Source organism: Vulpes vulpes, chromosome 3, assembly GCF_048418805.1.
Source record: "Vulpes vulpes isolate BD-2025 chromosome 3, VulVul3, whole genome shotgun sequence".
Classification (NCBI taxonomy): Eukaryota; Metazoa; Chordata; class Mammalia; order Carnivora; family Canidae; genus Vulpes; species Vulpes vulpes.
In genome coordinates this window covers 136602956-136621352 of record NC_132782.1, presented here as the reverse complement: position 1 = coordinate 136621352, position 18397 = coordinate 136602956, and the positions used below count along the sequence as shown (strand labels likewise).

At 36.1% G+C, this 18397-nt stretch overlaps 1 protein-coding gene across 6 annotated transcripts in view; it reads right to left on the bottom strand.

Moving 5' to 3' along the window:
• Window positions 1–4811: 4811 nt before the first annotated feature.
• ODF2L (outer dense fiber of sperm tails 2 like) overlaps window positions 4812–18397 on the bottom strand; it is a 36402-nt gene continuing 22816 nt past the window's right edge. For 4 of the 6 annotated variants that reach the window (XM_072754689.1, XM_072754688.1, XM_072754687.1 and 1 more), the window contains 6 exons: window positions 17316–17426; window positions 15861–15965; window positions 12112–12197; window positions 11867–12029; window positions 8549–8674; window positions 4871–5369 (listed from right to left, as the gene is read on the bottom strand). In XM_072754689.1, the coding sequence (XP_072610790.1) occupies window positions 5241–5369; window positions 8549–8674; window positions 11867–12029; window positions 12112–12197; window positions 15861–15965; window positions 17316–17426 (720 nt within the window). In that variant the 3' untranslated portion in view covers window positions 4871–5240. Of the gene's footprint in view, window positions 5370–8548; window positions 8675–11866; window positions 12030–12111; window positions 12198–13484; window positions 13644–15860; window positions 15966–17315; window positions 17427–18397 lie in introns of all 6 variants that reach the window. The other 2 variants (XM_072754690.1, XM_026004818.2) reach the window with 2 other exon arrangements.

Here is an 18397-nt window from a genome sequence, read left to right as displayed (position 1 = left end):
ATAGTAAAACCCAAGTTAGACTTCTGGCATGGAAATGAAAACTTATGAAGTTTTAAAGAATTAACTATGCTCATCTGGAGAAGTAAAACAAAATCTTTTAAATATAAAAAAGTTTTAGATAGTATTCAGGTGACATTCAAGAAGTTTTAGTTACCATTAATTACAAAAATGAAATTGCCATTTTTAAAAGATCATTTACATATGCCTTACCATATTAGATTCAAATACTCTATTCAGTTCTCTTTCAAAAATTGTGTTTTTTTAAATGATAGGAAAGAGATCTACTTTACAAAGAAGTTGCAAAAAATAAACTTATGTAAGCTTGCAAAAGTGGTCACAGTTTACAATTAAAATGTTTATTAAAAATAATGTGTGACAGCTAATCACAGGTTTAACTTTTCTGTTTTGAAGCTTAGTCTGTTGTCAATATTAACTTCATCAAGTAACAACAAACAACATAGAGGGTTCCTAACAGTTCTCCTTCCCTCTAACCCCACCCTCAAGCCATGCCAAAGAAAGAACAAGCAAGATACTTTTTTTTTTTAATGTACCTAAACTTTACAATCTTAAGGAAATCTTAAATTTTAAGGAAAGAAGTTATTTTTAATATTTTTTTCTCTCATGGAAGTGTTATTGGAAAGTATTGCAACTGATTGTAACATTAAATCAAAAACACTAACATTATACTTGGGACGTAAGCAACGTTCCCAACCGAGTAGTATCAGAAGAAAAGAAGACACCAGATGGGATTTTTATTAATCTTAAGAAAAAAAGAAATTCCTCTTAAAACTACCTGAAGCAACCCATTCCACTTTTCCTGACTTCCTCCCAATGCTGACTCCCTCCCATTTTCCACTGTAGCCTCTGTGACACACATCTGATCATAAATAAGGTCTCCTGTACCCTGAGTCTCTTCAGACTCTACCTCTGCCTGAAAGGAAACCTGCCACCTCACCCACAAAACGGCTTCCCCTGCAGATGGCAAGAGAGAGAGCTACTCATTCTTCCAGACTGTGTAACTTCCCTACCTTTCCTGGCAACTCCCCTTGCCCTACTTTGAAGCTCAGAACTAATGGCAGCATTGCCATCCCTCCATCTACCTATCCATCCAACAAATACATGCTTAGTGGCTACGTACCAGGCACTGTGTTAGATGTAGGCTACTGGACAGTAAATCCCACTGCTAAAATCTAGGGAAACAGATGTGATGCAATCACACAAGTAAAAAATTGCCAATTCGGAAAGAGTTTTTCAAAAGGAAGGAAGGCATGAATTCAGGTTTCAGGGAGAGCAAGTGCAACTGGGCACGGTGGGTAAGGTAAGGAGAAAGTGGTAGGAGTGAGGAAGTGGGCAGAGCCTTGAGGCCATGGACATGAGGGCCAGAACATGCAAGGCCGTAAGGGTCACGTTGAAGACTTTAGATTTTATTCTAAATGCAATCAGAAACAAGTAGTAGAGTACTTTGATTCTGTAGCACAGCAACCTGCTCACCTGCCCATGTTTACCCAGGATGCTTGCCCTTCACCTCTACCCCAATTCCTGCCATTCTAGATGGCTTTAACATCCGTGCCTTCTCAGTTACACGGCATCCTGTGTTCCAGTGACCTCCACTACACCTCAACCAGACTTCTCACTTTTTCCTTGTCCCACACTATTGCACCTGTGAAAATCCAATTCTAATGTTTCCAATATTTGTCAGACCATAACCTCCTTCATTCCTTCCACTCCCTAACATGTCTACCATCCAACCTCTAAATTTTTTTTATCCGGTTAGCAAATAATTGAAAGTAATATGATCTCATTGGAATAAGTAGAATAATTACTATTTCCTCTATCCCTACACCAAGGTATGTAGGCTTCTCAACACCTTTCTCCATGCTTATGCCAACATATATGAACTTATTCACAAAGAGACGCTTGGTTTGATTACAAAAGGTGAATCATACTGAATACATAATTCTGTCACTCAGAAGGTTACAATAAAAATTTTGTAAAAATAAAAATCATGAACAAATCTCAAGCCAGGAGATACAGATTGAATTCATTAAGTTGCATTAGGCTGCATTAAAAGCATTATTCTAGGTTCCCCTTCACAGGGGACCTTCACTTGTGGTTTGCTGCAACAAACTTGCTGACCCCAGGACACCTTGAAATGGCGTTCAAGTGGAGTGAAAGTACTTCCAGTCTTGGTAGTAGAGAGGAACTGACGCTCGTGACTGAAAACGTTGGGAGCAGGAAGGTTTTTCACATCCCTTCAGCTGTGGGTAGCAGGTCTCAGGTCGTGAGAACTAAAGCCATCCGCCTTTCACCACCTGGCTCGCTACTGCCCAAGAAATGTGCAGGGCAGGCTGCTGGCAGGTACTGAGGGAACCACAACCATGAGGAGCAAAGAAAACTAAAACTCACATGGGGTTTGGAAAGAAAGATGGCTAACAGAAGGGAAACTGGAGATTCCTACTGTAGTAGAACCAATGGAAGAAACAGATGAGAATTTTAATGAAAATATAATGGAATTACAGCACTACAAACAAAAAAACCAAAACCCAATGCTTTCAGGAACTAAAAAACATGATTTCTTAATTAGAAATTCAATATCCAACAGAAAGAGAATGGCTGCCTTTGAGAACCACACTAGTGGTCAGAAAAATCAGGTGAAAATATCTCACAAGATACCCTGTGATAGACCCTGAGGGAAAAGGCAAGTTGTGTGGAGAGCATATCCAGGAGACAAAACAAATAGGAGGAAAAGAACATGTGGAGAGGTAATAATTACATAAATAATGGAAAAAACCTTTTAGGACTCAAGAAAGTCTCGAGGCCCTGAATATCAGGGATAAAGAGAAAACCCTGCCAGGTTGTTGGCACCATGGGACAAAGGCTTTCTGGGATGGTGGAGAGTTGGCAGTAGAGACACTGCTTAGGGACACCAGGGCACTGACACAGGGCCTCCTGAATGCTGAGTTTGGTTCACACACCAAAAGAGTCCAATGTCTGTACTTCATGCTGCAGTTCTCCTAGAGTCTGGCACATTTCCTCTTGTCCTTTGTCACTAGTATCTGAGTTCAACCTCAGGGACTCTACAGTAGTCATTTCCTTCCACAGACCATGTGAAACACTGCAGGCACTAAACTACCTAGGTAAAAATTAGAAGTATAACAAAAAGAAAATATTCATAGGGGAGGTAGATGCATGATTGTTACAAGAAGCCTTTACCTTTATTTATGAAATATATATGAAGGTGGTATGGTCATTCATTGACAAGAGCAGAGACTCTGGATGCCTGCCACTTACTAGCTCTGTAACCATGGGTAAGAAACCTTTTCTGTGTTTTGGTTTCCTGAAAAATAAATGGAATTAATCGCAGCTATCTCATTAAGTGCAAAGATTAAATGAGTTAGTACATGTGCCACATTGGGAGCTTTGTCTGGCACATAGCAAATCCTTAGTAAATAAAAGCAATGCTGCTGCTGCCACCACTGCTTACAGGAAAACAGCACTGTACATAGAACTTTAATTTTAGAATCTGAAGAGTTGAGCTTAAATGCCAACTTTAAGATTTTAGAGTTTTATACCATAGCTATGGTAGTTTTCCTTCTATGCTTACATTTTTTATATGTAAAACAGGAAATATGAATACCTTTCTCTTTCAACATCCATCCATCTATCCACTGAGCATCTACTACGGATCAGCTATTGTGTAGTGGCTGGAATAGAAATATGAATAAGATACAGTTCTGCCCTTCAAGAGCTCACAGTCTGGTGAGCAATATTCAAGAACCTTAGTTTCATTTCATCTCAGTATTTTTTTAAAAATATTTTATTTATTTATTCATGAGAGACACAGAGAAGGCAGAGATATAGGCAGAGGGAGAAGCAGACTCCTCTCAGAGAGCCCGATGTGGGACTTGATCCCAGAACCCCGGGATCACGACCTGAGCCTAAGGCAGAGAGTGTTAAGATGCTTAACTGCTGAACCACCCAGGTGTCCCCCATTTCAGTATTTCTTAAAGTTCTGTTTGCCTTAGGAGGTGAAGAAAGGACCACAAGGGTCAGCTATGTGTCTTAGTAAAAAGCAAGTTCCAATTTCTGATCAGAGAAGAGGATAAAACATCTCGGGGAGACAGCTCTGTTCAGAGGTTGGACTACTAGCTCACAATTTGCTTCTCTGAATGATCTTTCGAGACCCGAGCCTGTTTGAATAAACAGCTCTCAAGCCACTGTCTGAGAGGAGCTACTCTTACCTGATTTCCTTGTTGACACATCAATCCCCTTTTAGAGTATCCTGCCTTGGCACACTGGGTAGGAGACTAGGAGGAGTAAGTTCTTGGTATCTCTTCTATGTCACTGCAATAGTAAGCACCTTATCCTAAAACTTGATATTAAAAGTGCTTATTTTGATCATCCCAAGGGAGTTGGCTACGGAAAGGGGTGGGAGAAGTCGTTCGCCTTTAATCTTTTAGTTAACTCAGGGGATTTAGAATGTCCATCCTGATAATAATTTAAGACAATTACCAATAAAAAATGAAATAGAAAGAGACTATGAATTTATAGGAGAGACCAAATGCCCATTCTTTATAAAGAAACAGTGTACACCAACGTGTTTCCATCTGTCACCATCAGTTGGCATTTAATAGCTATGATTTAAAATTCTATTATTAAAAGCCTCATAGAAATTAGAATGGCATCATACTTGAAACCATATTAATTTGACATTTGGTATCTTTAGAAAGTATGTAATTATACCATTATTAAAAATTAGTATCCAGAATATTTGATTTTATATATATATATAAAATCACAAAGTAAAACAATTATTATTATTATTATTTATTATTTTTATTATTTTTTAACAAAGTAAAACAATTATATATGTTATTCAAAATCATGTATTTGGCTCATAACTGGCCTAGATTTATTACAAATTCACTTGAATGGTGGTTACAGACAGTAACAAAAAATGATTCTGGCTTCTTTTGTGTGTGTGAAAACCATTCTAAAAATCAATATAATTTAAATAAGTATTAAACCAGAGCTAAGTGGAAATTACCTAGCAAACAGGAATACTAACATCTGTATCTTATTTTAAAGTTGCAATTGGATAATGAATTGTATTTAAGAACTCTACATAAATACTCTACTACCACCCATAAATTAAAGTATATTTATTATTATTTTTGTACCTAATCATGTTTTAGACTTAGAGTAAAATCCTTTTGCTTATAGAAAATAAATCTGACAATTTATTCAAACATTGTTACATAAGAAGTTTTAAGAAACTGTAAATAATTCTTAATACTCTCATTTTGATTCTCCGACTTTTCAAGACTATGTTGTATTTCCTTCAAACATACTTCCTGCTGTTGTGCTTTCTAAATAAGAAAAGAAATAAACATAATCAATAATGACATTCATATCAAAGGGTAGTCATAATGTAAAATTTATGTATACAATAATTAAGTACATGACTTCTAGTTTTTTAAGAGAAAGAAATTTAACATCTGATATATGCATTAACAACTTACCTTAGAGTTCATTTGTCTTTAAAATCCAGCATAACTAAAGTACATACCTGGTTGATCTCTACTGTGATATAGTTTGTTGTAATACACAGTCAACCCCAAATAATTACATATTTAACATGATTAACATAACAGATTTTATTTAAAACTGCCATAATTATTTTTCATTACATTTAACATGACCTATTTTAATACTAGTTTTTGCCATTTCCTCTGCCTAAGAAATCATATTTCATACCATAAGATTTTTGCTGCCTTAAGATGTGTCAGAATTCTAGTTTCGATAATATGAACACTTTATTTTTAGAATCCTTTAAAAATAAAAATAACTCTAAAAATTATATTCTTGAGACGCCTGGGTGGCTCAGTGGTTAAGCATCTGCCTTCCGGCCCAGGGCGTGATCCTGGAGTCCCAGGATCGAGTCCCACGTCGGGCTCCCTGCTTGGAGCCTGCTTCTCCCTCTGTGTCTCTGCCTCTCTCTGTGTGTCTCTCATCATAAATAAATAAAATATTTTAAAAAATAAAAATAAAAATTATATTCTTTATTTGAGGGAAAAAATTAAAAGCCCAATAATATTCTTTAAAAATACTCAGTTGCAAATAAATTCTCAAGTAGGTCTATTCACTGAAAATACTTCAGATAGATAGACAGCCTGCCATTATCATTTAGCTTCCAATTGAAATGCAGGCACTTTAAAATGAGAAATCTTTTATTTCCTTCCTATCAGGTATATATCTGATTACTTCTGAAACTGAGTGATGCCCCTTGGGGGCAGTGGAGTGGTATGAAGCAATGTGCTAGGCTGGCTACAGGAAGTTACAGAATGAATATAGTGAATCTTTCTGGAACATCCATTTTACTCAACAGTTTGGAGAGAAAAATATTCCTAAGAACACACTTATATTGTAGGGTAGAATATAAAATGTTCATAGATTTCAGGATAATATGTTAGACTCCAAAGACATTTCACGCTTTAGGCAGGTCGGCCTGGATTAAGGGAGTGAGGCCATGCTTGGGTCTGTGCATTCACTCTGCCCCAGCTGAAGCACTTGAACAGAAACTGTGAAGAAGCCTGCTTGTGTGGTCAGGGTGCTGAGGAAGACACTGGGATATAATCAGCTATGAGACCTGCTCTCAGGGCGCTTACAATTCAATTGGAGCTAAGATATGTATACAAAATAAATACGGACCTGCCCACGGAACTGTCCCCTGGAAGGGACACAACACATAGACTCATTTTTCAGCAATATCGAAATCTGTTCTTACAATTCTCCATTTTTACTACTGTAAAAATTATCAGGTTTAATAGAACATTACATCTTAATTTTATTTTTAACGATTACTTAATTAATTATTCATGAGAGACACACAGAGAGAGGCAGACACACACACAGGCAGAGGGAGAGGCAGGCTCCCTGCAGGGAGCCTGATGCAAGACTCTATCCCAGAATCCCGGCATCACAACCTGAGCCAAAGGCAGACCCCTCAACCACTGAGCCAAACAGGTGCCCCATTATTTTTTTAAAGATTTTATCTATCTATCTATCTATCTATCTATCTATCTATCTATCTATCTATCTATCTATCATCTATCTAAGATTTTATTTATTTATTCATGAGAGACACAGAGGGAGAGCAGAGACATAGGGAGAAGCAGCCTCCATGCAGGGAGCCTGAGAGGGGACTCGATCCCAGGACCTAGGGATCACAAACTAACCAAAAGGCTGATGCTCAACCACGGAGCCATTCAGGTGCCCCTAAGATTTTATTTATTTATTTGAGGGAGAGAGAGAGAGAGAGAGAGAGCGAGCAAGAGAGCCCAAGTAGGGGGAGTGGCAGGCAGAGGGAGAGGGAGGAGCAGACTCCCCGCTGAGCAGGGAGTCCACCACAGGGCTGGATCCTAAGACCCTGGGATCATGACCTGAGCTGAAGGCAGACACTTAACCAACTGAGCCACCCAGGTGCCCTAGAACATCACACCTTAAACTTATTTATTTTGGTAGCTTTAACCAAGCATTGGGACTATTATAGAGAAACCCAACTCATGTTAGTACTTATTTTTTCAGAAGCTTTAATTACACATATTTTACAGTATCAGAAACTCTGATGGTGAAAAAAATAAAAATATATAAATAAAAGAGTTAGAATAAAGGGAAGATCCATGTTAAATTAAAAGTGAGAAATGTTTGTTCTGATGAAGTTGCCATGGAAATTTTGATGGCGATAAAATTAAACTAATACTGCATGCCAAAAATAATCTAACTTCTGAACCTTTCACGTTTTCAACTTTTTATACACTTGGGAATGAAAAAAAACAGTTTCTATGGTGTCTCCGGCTCCCAGAAAAGATAAACTATCATCATTTTCTATGTCATCAAGTATACAGTTTTGAAGTAATTTAGTCATGACTAGTGCTAGCTTCTGTAGTATCTTATGCCAATTGACGATTTTCATGAATATTTAGGAAGAGACATCAGAAGATTAATTAAACACAGCCAATTTAGGATTTTCATTTCATGGCTGAGTGGCCCACAGCACCTATCTTATATGCAGATATAACAACACTGAATATTTACTTAATACAAACTCATCACTTTCTAAAGTAAAATATTCATTACTCAAGACAGATATCAAAATCTAATTCATAAGAGTTTAAATTGTGTATCTTAAAAAAATGAAAAATTCATACCAGAAATTCCTGAGTAGATTATATCTGTAACTTTCATTAAGCAGCTGTCGTGTGAAAGTAATATGCAGGAAAGGGCCAGACGAGGCTTTGGGAAAATGTGCTAGGAGCTACCAAGGATGCACAGTAATAATTCTTTGGCATAAAAAAAAAAAAAAATTCTTTGGCATAATCATGACATTTTAAATTTTCATGGTTTAGATTATTTGTTATCCTTAATATTACCAGAAAAGCAAGAGTCCTGATTCCCCTCACTTCATACTTTAAGTCAACTACATGGTAAGAATGTTAAATGCTAATTTATTTTTTATGAAAATACATTAAGTCATACTAATACTTACACTGTTTATTTTGCAAACAAGTTGATTTTGTTCTTCACTTTTCTTTCTAAGCTCAGTTTCCAGATCTAATATTTTCATCTGTAAAGCCCTCTCTCTAGATGACATTTTCTCTATTTCTTCAGAAACCTGTAATTTTCATTAAAAGAGTAAAATAACTAAATATGCTTTTTAAAAAGTATGATCTAAAACCTTGACATAGTTATAACTGTACCTTTTTCTCTGAACAGATACTTTAATTGCAAGATGTTTAATGATGTTCTATCCTCAGGAAACACGTAGAGCAACAACATATGTTTACTTCTCTTTGCAGTATAAGTATCTGCAAAATTAGTTTGAGATGGAAGACGTATACATATTTGCACTGCTCTGTGACTTAGGTAGGTGTTTTGCCCAATAATATATTTTCATAACCTACTGAGACTAGTGGGCATGTTTTACTGTATTTATATTCACCACGATGTCCAGACCGTGATGGTACACAGAAAGTTCTCATTCAGTGCTGACTATAGACTGGATGGATGAGATTAGGCAGGGTAGGGGACATATACACTTCACTCACATACACAAAGGAGATAGCTTTTTCATTCATTCACTTCCAAAGTGATCTGAATTTGAGTTTTCTTATTTCTATGATTGCGTATTCTAGCAGAAAGTCTAGTTTAGCTATGTTCATCCAACAATTAAAATACACGGGAACCTATTTGTAAGAATGTTGTGTTGGAACCACAAGGGTAAGTGTTGAGGCAAGGACTAGTTCAGGAGCAAGGAGCTAGTGGGAAAGACTGTCCTCTAACCACACTCCTATAAACTCAGTTCTGAGTTACTATAAAGTAATCTACAAAGATTTCTTTTGCACAAATTCCAAGGGCAGTTGTGTATAAGGGATGCTGGCAGGGATCGGAAGCTGTAGGAGAAAGAGCCCTTGACGATGTCCTCAGAATGGACAATGGTGATAAGGCAGTGATGGTACTCCTCACCTGACAAGAACTAGAGACAGAGACAGCCCCACATTTCAGTGCAGCAGGAGAGACAGAAGAAGGCAATCACATTTCTGGGGATTCTGAACACTTCTGAGAAGGAATCTGAGAACACCTAGCATTTCTGAAGTCCACTTAGGCTGAACCCAGGATAAAACCATTTATTTTCCTCTCAAAGGTTGATGGGGCTGAGAAATCCAGATTACATTTCTATCATTAGCAATACATTCTACTATTTAGCTTTTATTCAATGATGTATGTTTCAAAGTCAATTTAAATTGGTTTTTCAGAGTTAAAAAAAATCAAAGTATATTATATTTATATATATCAAAAATATCAAAATATACATATGTATATATATATAAGACACCTGTGATATAAGAGCTACACTTCAGGGATATCAGATTTTTTTTTAAAGATTTTATTTATTAATTCATGAGAGACCGAGGATGGGGGGCGGGGCAGAGACACAGGCAGAAGGAGAAGTAGGCTCCACGTGGGGAGACTGACATGGGACTCGATCCTGGGTCTCTAGGATCATGCCCTGGGCTGAAGGCGGCACTAAACCGCTGCGCCACTGGGACTGTCGGGATATCAGATTTTATCTATGTGGAATTGCCATTAACAGGCTTGAGAAAGACATGTGTAGAAGACAGTTTAGAAGGAAAGATTCAGAACTTGGTATTAGACATGTTAAGTCTGAGATGCCTATTAACAGTGGAGATGTCAAATAAGTAGCAGAATATCTGAGTCTAGATTTCAGGGGAGAGAAAAGTCTGGGGTAAAGATATATATCTGAGAGTCATCATGGTAGAGACAATCTCTTTTTAGCATCATTCAATCTGATGAAGAAATTCACTATCCTCATTTCACCAATAAAGGAACTAAAGTTGAAAGAAGTGATTCAGGGCAGCCCCGGTGGCACAGCGGTTTAGCGCCGCCTGCAGCCTGGGCGTGATCCTGGAGACCCTGGATCGAGTCCCACATCAGGCTCTCTGCATGGAGCCTGCTTCTCCTTCTGCCTGTGTCTCTGCCTCTCTCTCTGTGTGTCTCAATAAATAAAATCTTTGAAAAAAAAAAAAAAAGAAAGAAAGAAAAAAGTGATTCACTCTGGGTCAGGGTGTAATGTATCAGAGCCAGAATTCAAATCTAGTTCCTGCTGGACTCCAAAGCCCATCTTCCCATCTTAAGTCCTTTTAAGATTACATTTTCAAGTCATCTGATAAATTTACCTCTTCTTTAAGACTTTCCTGAATCCTTTCCTATCAACCGCACATTAAACTAACGATGTCCTCCGGTATACCTTGTACACTCCCTCTGTTATGGCACCTACATGCTGGATGACATTTGTCTGTTCACATATTATCTTCCCACTGGACTATGAGTGTCCTGAGAACTGAAGCCAGGTATTTGGAAGAAGTTATAAAAAGACATGACCTCCGGGTAACCCACGAGCTGGACCTGGGCAACTAGAAGCTCCCCACCTTCTCCCCTGTCCTTGAGATAGGTATGTGTTCTGCTTTCCTCCTTGGTTCTCAGAAGCCGCTCCAAGTAAGGAGCCTTTAGAAAGGAATGGGGTGTTGAAGCTATTTGGACTGGGTATATGACTGAACCTAGTTAAGGGCCTGTACACAAACTTTTAAGATTCTGTCAAGTGGGTGTAGAAATCTACTCATCTTGTGGTCATCCAAGACAACCCTCATGTTCCCTTGCTTATTAAACCTGTCTTTCAACCTGGAGTGGTTTGCCTCTTGCTACAGTCTCTCCCTGCCCTCTGCACACAGGTTTCTGATAACACCAGGGAAACTGCTGAGCAGCTTGTGAACTAACTAGGTCTTAATTATCTTTGCATCTCAAATACTAGCAGTGTGCCTGACACACACTGAGATGTTTATTAAAGGCTAGCAAAATGGATTAACTGGAATTTAATTCTTGCATGTATTCATGTAAAAACACTGGCCAAAAGAAAAGGGAGTCGAGCTCCACAGCTCACTAGGTCCTGATCAAAACCAAAATGTTTACTAATTTGCATAATTGCTTTGGTTTTATTTGAAAAAACAAAAAACAAAAAGAAGGAGGGGGATCTCCTTCATGTTTTCCATTTCTGCCTTTTACCCTGCCACATCATCATTTACCTAGTTAAGTAACTGTACCAGTAATACAGATGTTTAGGTCCAAAAGGGAAAAGTAGGTAAAAAAACAAAAATGTAATTGCTCTCTTCACCCTGTCATCAGGATAAAAACAATAACTGTAGGTTTGGTAAGATGAGATATTGTCTGTTTAAAAAGGCGACTCTTTGGTAAACTAATTAAAAAGTTTCTAAATAAAGCCCATCTGTACCTTTTGTCTTCCTTCTTCTAAAGCAGCTTCCAGCTGTCTGGCCAATGCTGTATATTCTGCAGATTTCTCTTTAAACTTAAGATTGCTATGCTTAATACATTCTTCTTGGTTTGCCAGCTTCTTTTCAAGCTCTTTATTTTCCGCATCCATCTGTTCTAATTTTCTTTTTACAGAAAACATATATTTTAAAATTATAGTGCGTAGAGAAAAATGTAACACCAATTTTAAGTCAATTTAATACTTACTGTTTAAGGTTTTCACACTTCAACTGAATAAGATAATTTTCCTCTTCCAGAGAAAGCTTTCTCAGAAGATTATGATTTGCATCAACCTAAAAGGGGAAAAATAAAGTTTTCTTGGTTATTTCCTTTATAATCAACTTCCAAAGAAATCTATGTACTTTATTAGAATAATCATAAAAAAACAAGAATACATAAATATTATTACTCTTACACAGAGAGACACAAAGAAATATTACACTGTTAAAAAACAAAGTCCTAAATTCCTAGTTAATTCTAAAAACACTGCCTCATAAAAAATCACCTACTAAAATTTTTTCTGGAAGATGGCAACTAAAACATTCTGAACAATGCTTTAATGAAAAAGGACACTTATCACGTGAATTTGAAGACTAACAATATTAATCTCCTTTTGATGGATTTTTAGGTACTCTTACAGTTTCCTGTTTTAACTAAAGATAGTGATTGATAATTGACTACCTATGAAGTTGTAGCTACAAGTAAAAACTCTATTTGTGAGAAACAAAATAAAACAAATCAACCAAAGACAATTCCTGATACCAAGAAAGAATATCTTCCCATTGCTTCAAAAGCTATTCTTATTTTAAGAAGCTTTGAAAATAAATTTTTTCTCATAATTTAATTAATTATTTAGGTTATCTATGCAGATTTGACATTTTCCTAGAAAAATCTCTTCTCAGAGATTTAAATTTACCAAAATTTTACTTGTATGCTTTTAAAAAAACAGGATGCATTTCAAAAGTAAAATCCAGATTACATTTGGAAGACAGGGAATTTTTCCTAAAATTGTTTTACAAATAGCCAAAAACACGTACATGCTTCTTTGAAAAAAACAAGAAACATTTATTAAGCACTTACTTTGTGTTAGGCATTGAATTGGGATGTGGCTATGTGGTGACTAACTAGGGACCCATAATCTCTATTCGGAGGGAGTAAACAAGTATAATTTAGAAAGAAAGTAATTGAGAATAATCCCAAATGAATTCTATGCATAATTCGAATTGAAATAAGTCATACTTTTTATAAGGTAAATTACAATAATTTAGCATATCCTGATGTCAAAAAATATATATATGAACATAGCATTGTCCTTCTCTCATGCTATTACCATGTTCTGAAATATCTAAATACATATTTGTATGAAAAAACTAAAATGAGAAATGTTAGCAATTTTTCATGATAAAATAAGTATCTACAATAAACTGATAAGCTGATTTAGATGGGAGTAAAAACAAAACAAAACAAACAAAAAAACAAACCAACAACGCAACCCCTGACATGAGTGCCCTCAACTGGTGAAATCATTCCAAAGTGTTCCTTTAACATATCTAGTAGAAAGCAGAATAATGGCCGGACACCTGGCCCTGAAGCTCCCTAATGGTGCACGCCTGGTCTGCACATTTCCCCTTGTAGTGCTGCAGACTCTCCTGACACTCGTGAAGTCTCCGTTCTGCTCCCGTCAACGAATCATGGACGTGCTCTAACTCCTTCAGATGAGACTCCATCTGGCCTCTCATCTGAGTTGTAGCATTAGGGAAATAAGTGCAAGGTCACACATTCAGCATTAATGTTTTTACTATCTTAAATACTAGACAGCCTCATAATATAATATGTATCTTAGGTATAAGGGTTTTAAACAAAAGGATTCAACCAAATAGATACAGATAAACATTAAGTTAGACTCTGCTAACAAGAACACATACCTCAAAAGTGGGTTGTACTTTAGTTTTCAAAAAGTTTGTTGAGTAACTATTATAATACTGTAAGTTAATTACATTAGAATTTAAAAAATTTAAATAGTTTTTTAAAAAGTTGAGTAAGTGCATATAGCTATATCAGCCTACAGGGAGAATGTTTAACCTACTTAGGAAAGCAAACTTTTTGAATCCTGTCATTTATATTCAAGCATAGTCTTTTTTTTTTAAAGATGTATTTATTTGTTTATTTGAGAGAGAGCAAGAGAGAAAGAGACAGAAAGAATGAGCACAGAGGGAGCAGCAAATTCCCCACTGGGCAGGGAGCCCGATGCGGGGCTCAATCCTAGGACCCTGCGAGCATGTCCTGAGCCAAAGGCAAACGCTGAACCGACTGAGCCACCCAGGCAGCCCTGAAGCATAATTATTACTAGTAAAGCTGGTATGGCCATTTTCCACTGTCCAGCCAACAGTCTAAAGTAATTGTCACTTTGTCATTCAATCTTGTAACTCAGATATTTCAATTAGAACAGCCTTGCTGCACTCATTTTAGTCCAGATTGGTGGGGTTTACTGGGTATTATGTTAAGATAGCTAATATGATCAGTCCTCAGTAGACTGTCATTTCATCATTAATATTACTATGAACAATCTCTCTACTTGTACCTATATTCATCTCTTTGGCTACTGAAGTGCCTCACAGTGGCACTTTTGTGGAGATGTGACAAGAAGCAACCCTAAGAACTGTTTCACAATTAAGAAAAAATAACCAGACTTAGGGCATTTAGGATGTTTATAGGGAGGAAAACACAAGAGCCAGACTCTTGCCTTAAGACAGGGAACACCAAGAGCTACTGTGCACATCAGGCATTCTTGATCACAAAAGATAAAATAAGAACAAAGCATACCTCTGGGTCCCCAAACACCCAAGAGCTCATGAGAACACCAGAAGATTTAACAGTAGAAAAGGAAAAGGAAAAAGTTCCTCTTAAAAAATGACCTTTCTGGTTTAATACCAGTTAGAAGATACTGTGACCTCACTGTATCTGAAAATCACAGGCTTGTGCCCCATCAGCCTTCTGAACAGGTTTTTTAATAGACTTTTATTTACAGTGCTGCCCAGCAAAAGAGGAGACCTTTGCGGTGGTGTGTCTCGTGAGAAAGAGAGACCAGGACACATGAAATGCTAGATGTGCTGCTAAAAATAGGTAAAAAGTAATTCTAAGAAAGTAGTAAGTTGCATGTTTGGTGGGCTATCTTTATCTCTGTTTAACCAGCAGAATGCCTGCTCTGGCTGACCTCTTCTTCACACTGTGCTTCACTCAGACTTCTCAATCCCAAGAAGTGGGGGCAATGCAGACAGTCACCTTTTTAAACTCACTTGGAAGTGCCTGGTAACATCCCATGACCTCTCCAGCCAGGAGTCAGTGTCCTACGACTTTCACTGCTTCCTTACCAAAACAACATGAGAAGACCCAAAGAGAGATGCGGTTTCATTTAAAAAGTTAAAAATATTCACAAAAACATCAAAACTTGCCAACACTGGCCTTTCCCTCATTCTGTTGCAATGGGGTGACAAAAAAGGAAATGATGCTGTTTTTTTAAAATATTATTTTTCTTCCAAAAAGCACTTAGCAGAGAATATTTACTTTGCTTTTAGACACAAAAGATTTAGTACCAAAAACAAAAAGGTGGGATTAAAAATGAGAGTTACTCAAGTTTCCATATTTATGGCTGATGAAGCCAATGATAAGTGATAACCATTTTTTTGAGATATGTGAGTCTGCTCTTATATCAGAAAAATTAAACATTTATGCTATTTTCCAAATATTAAGGAAAAAGTAAAAAAACATTCATACAAACAAACATTTCAAGCCTGGAAGAAACATTATCTCCTTAGAAAACAAACTCCTACAGAGACTTAAGACAGATAATTCCTAGGTCAAGACTAAAGAACATGACTACAATGAAGGAATATGTATAATACTCATAAAGTACAAAAATATAAGTATTACTTGATTGTTTAAAACATCAAACTCACCTTCTCTAATGTTTTATTTTTGTTTTTTGTAATTAGGTTATTTTCATGTAGCAAATTTCCACATCTGCTTTTCAGCATTTCAGCTGCTTCTTGCAACTTTTGTATCTGAAAATAAAATATATTAGAGTAACACATTTTATTAAGACCTTAATGTAAAATAAAAAGCTAAACATTTGAATTTTTAATTATAAACAAATCATTATTTCCTTATCAATACCCTCAGCATCTTTACCTAATGTCATTCCTCACTCAGTGCTCTACTCCAATACACAATCCTTTTATGATTTACCTGTCTTTTCCCATTAGTACTTCTAGAGTCTCCTTGAGGCTGAATATTAGCGAGATCTTTATTTGCAGGTCAATATCACTTTAAAGAAATAAAAAAAAATCTGGAGACCAAGAAGTAATTGAAATATTGACATGCAGATTTGGGAAAAGTCACATTTATTTAACAAAATACATTTTTGTTTAAAAAATAAAAATCAACCTCTGGTCCAAACTAGCTCTCATACCAATTATTTTACACTCCAAAACAATGCTTAAAAAAAAAAAAAAAAAAAAAAAAAGCCTGAGCCCTTTATACAAAGCCCAGAGCCTAGAACATGCATGTTATTCTTGCTAAGGATTAAACCCAAATAGTCAGTTGGAGGACCTAGCTGACATTCTCAGTATCAGGGCCACAGTTCACCACAGCCTCTACCCTACCTCTGGTAAGTTCTTCATGACTGCAGTATTCTCACTGGATGTCTAAACTCCATCTTCCCATCTAAACCATCCAGATGAACTTCTTTCCTACTTATCTACAGAATGCCCTCCTTAAGCTTTAACCTTTAAAATTTACCTTTTACCTTTAATAATTCATTACGCTTAATTCAAATGCTCTCTCTGCTAGTAAAATCCAGCTCTTTATTGACCAGATTGTTACCACTGCTAAAGGAAGAACCTGGATAAGTCCCATCTTTCTCATAAAGATTTTCTTGAATACTATGTTTCCAAAACATAAGGTTTTATATAAATTGCCATTGAACACAGCTCTATTCCACACCACATGTATTTTCATATTCTCTTCCAGGTCTTTTGTGTGAGTAAATCAGAATTTTATTTATCAGGGAAGAGAGAGTACTGAGTTTTAATGACCCTAGAAGGGAGTCATTATGCTTTATAAATACCATTAAAAATATAAGATGACAAATAAATATAACTAAATTTAACAAGATTATACAGAAGGTTCACATTATACCTATGTAACTAATTTTAGATCTACTTTTAGGAATAGCCAATACATACACAGTCAATGTCTGAATCAGGAATCAGCAGAATCATCTACTTATAATGATATATGGGACCTTAAAAAATACCTGGGACATATATTCTATCACAGTTCTATAACGTGTGTGTGTCTGTGTCTATGTATATATATATATAATTTAACATTAAAATCAGTGCAATAGTCACCTGAGTTTTATATACTTCAATAAGGGCTTTCTGTTGTTTTTCTACTTCTTGCAATTCTAAAAGTTCATTTTCAACAGAAACAACCTCATCCTTCAAAGCATCAAGTGTAGTCTAGCAAGGAAAATATAAATAGATTTTATAAATCATTAGTATTCATTTATACTCCAGTGCTAGCATTATAAAAACATAACTCATTTATCAAAAGGTTAATAAGATAATCACATTTATTGCATATAATTACCACTTAAATTCAAGATTTTTCAAAAATTAACAATACTTATGAATAACCATAGTAAGACTTATGTAAGACATATTTTTTAAACTTTTAAAATTTCCTGACAAAGAAAGCCTTGGGAAATAGACCATGTTCTTAGATGGGAAGATTTGATACTATTGGCATACCAGTTTTTTTCCAAATGATTAACACTTTAAATGCAATTTCAACCAAAAATCTAACAGTTGGGAGTAGGGGGAAGAGGAAAAATTAATTTTAAAACTCATACAGAGGGCAGCCCTGGTAGCGGTTTAGCGCCGCCCGCAGCCCAGGGCATGATCCTGGAGACCTGGGATCGAGTCCCATGTCGGGCTCCCTGCATGGAGCCTGCCTCTCCCTCTGCCTGTGTCTCTGCCTCTCTCTCTCTCTCTGTGTGTCTCTAATGAATAAATAAATAAAATCTTTAAAAAAATAAAAATAAAAAAGATAAAACTCATACAGAAAAATAAATGGGAAAGACTAATTCTGAAAGGAATATTAAGGTAGAAAATCTCAGTACTTATCAGATTTTAAGAGGTACAAAGAACTAAAAATTTTAGGATACCAACATAAGAATATAAAGGTTAATGGAACAAAATCAGAAAAATACACTAAAATTATATTTAGTATAAGATAAAGTTTGAAATTTTAAACCAATGAGGAAAATATGGATCACTAAATAATGGTAATGACTGTTAACTATTAGAAAGAAAATAGATTAACTACTTACCTCCAACATAATTTTTTATATTTATTTATATTTTTAAAATAAAGTCAAAATTTTTCACAGAGAATACTGCTAAAATTTTGATTTTAGGATTGCAACCCT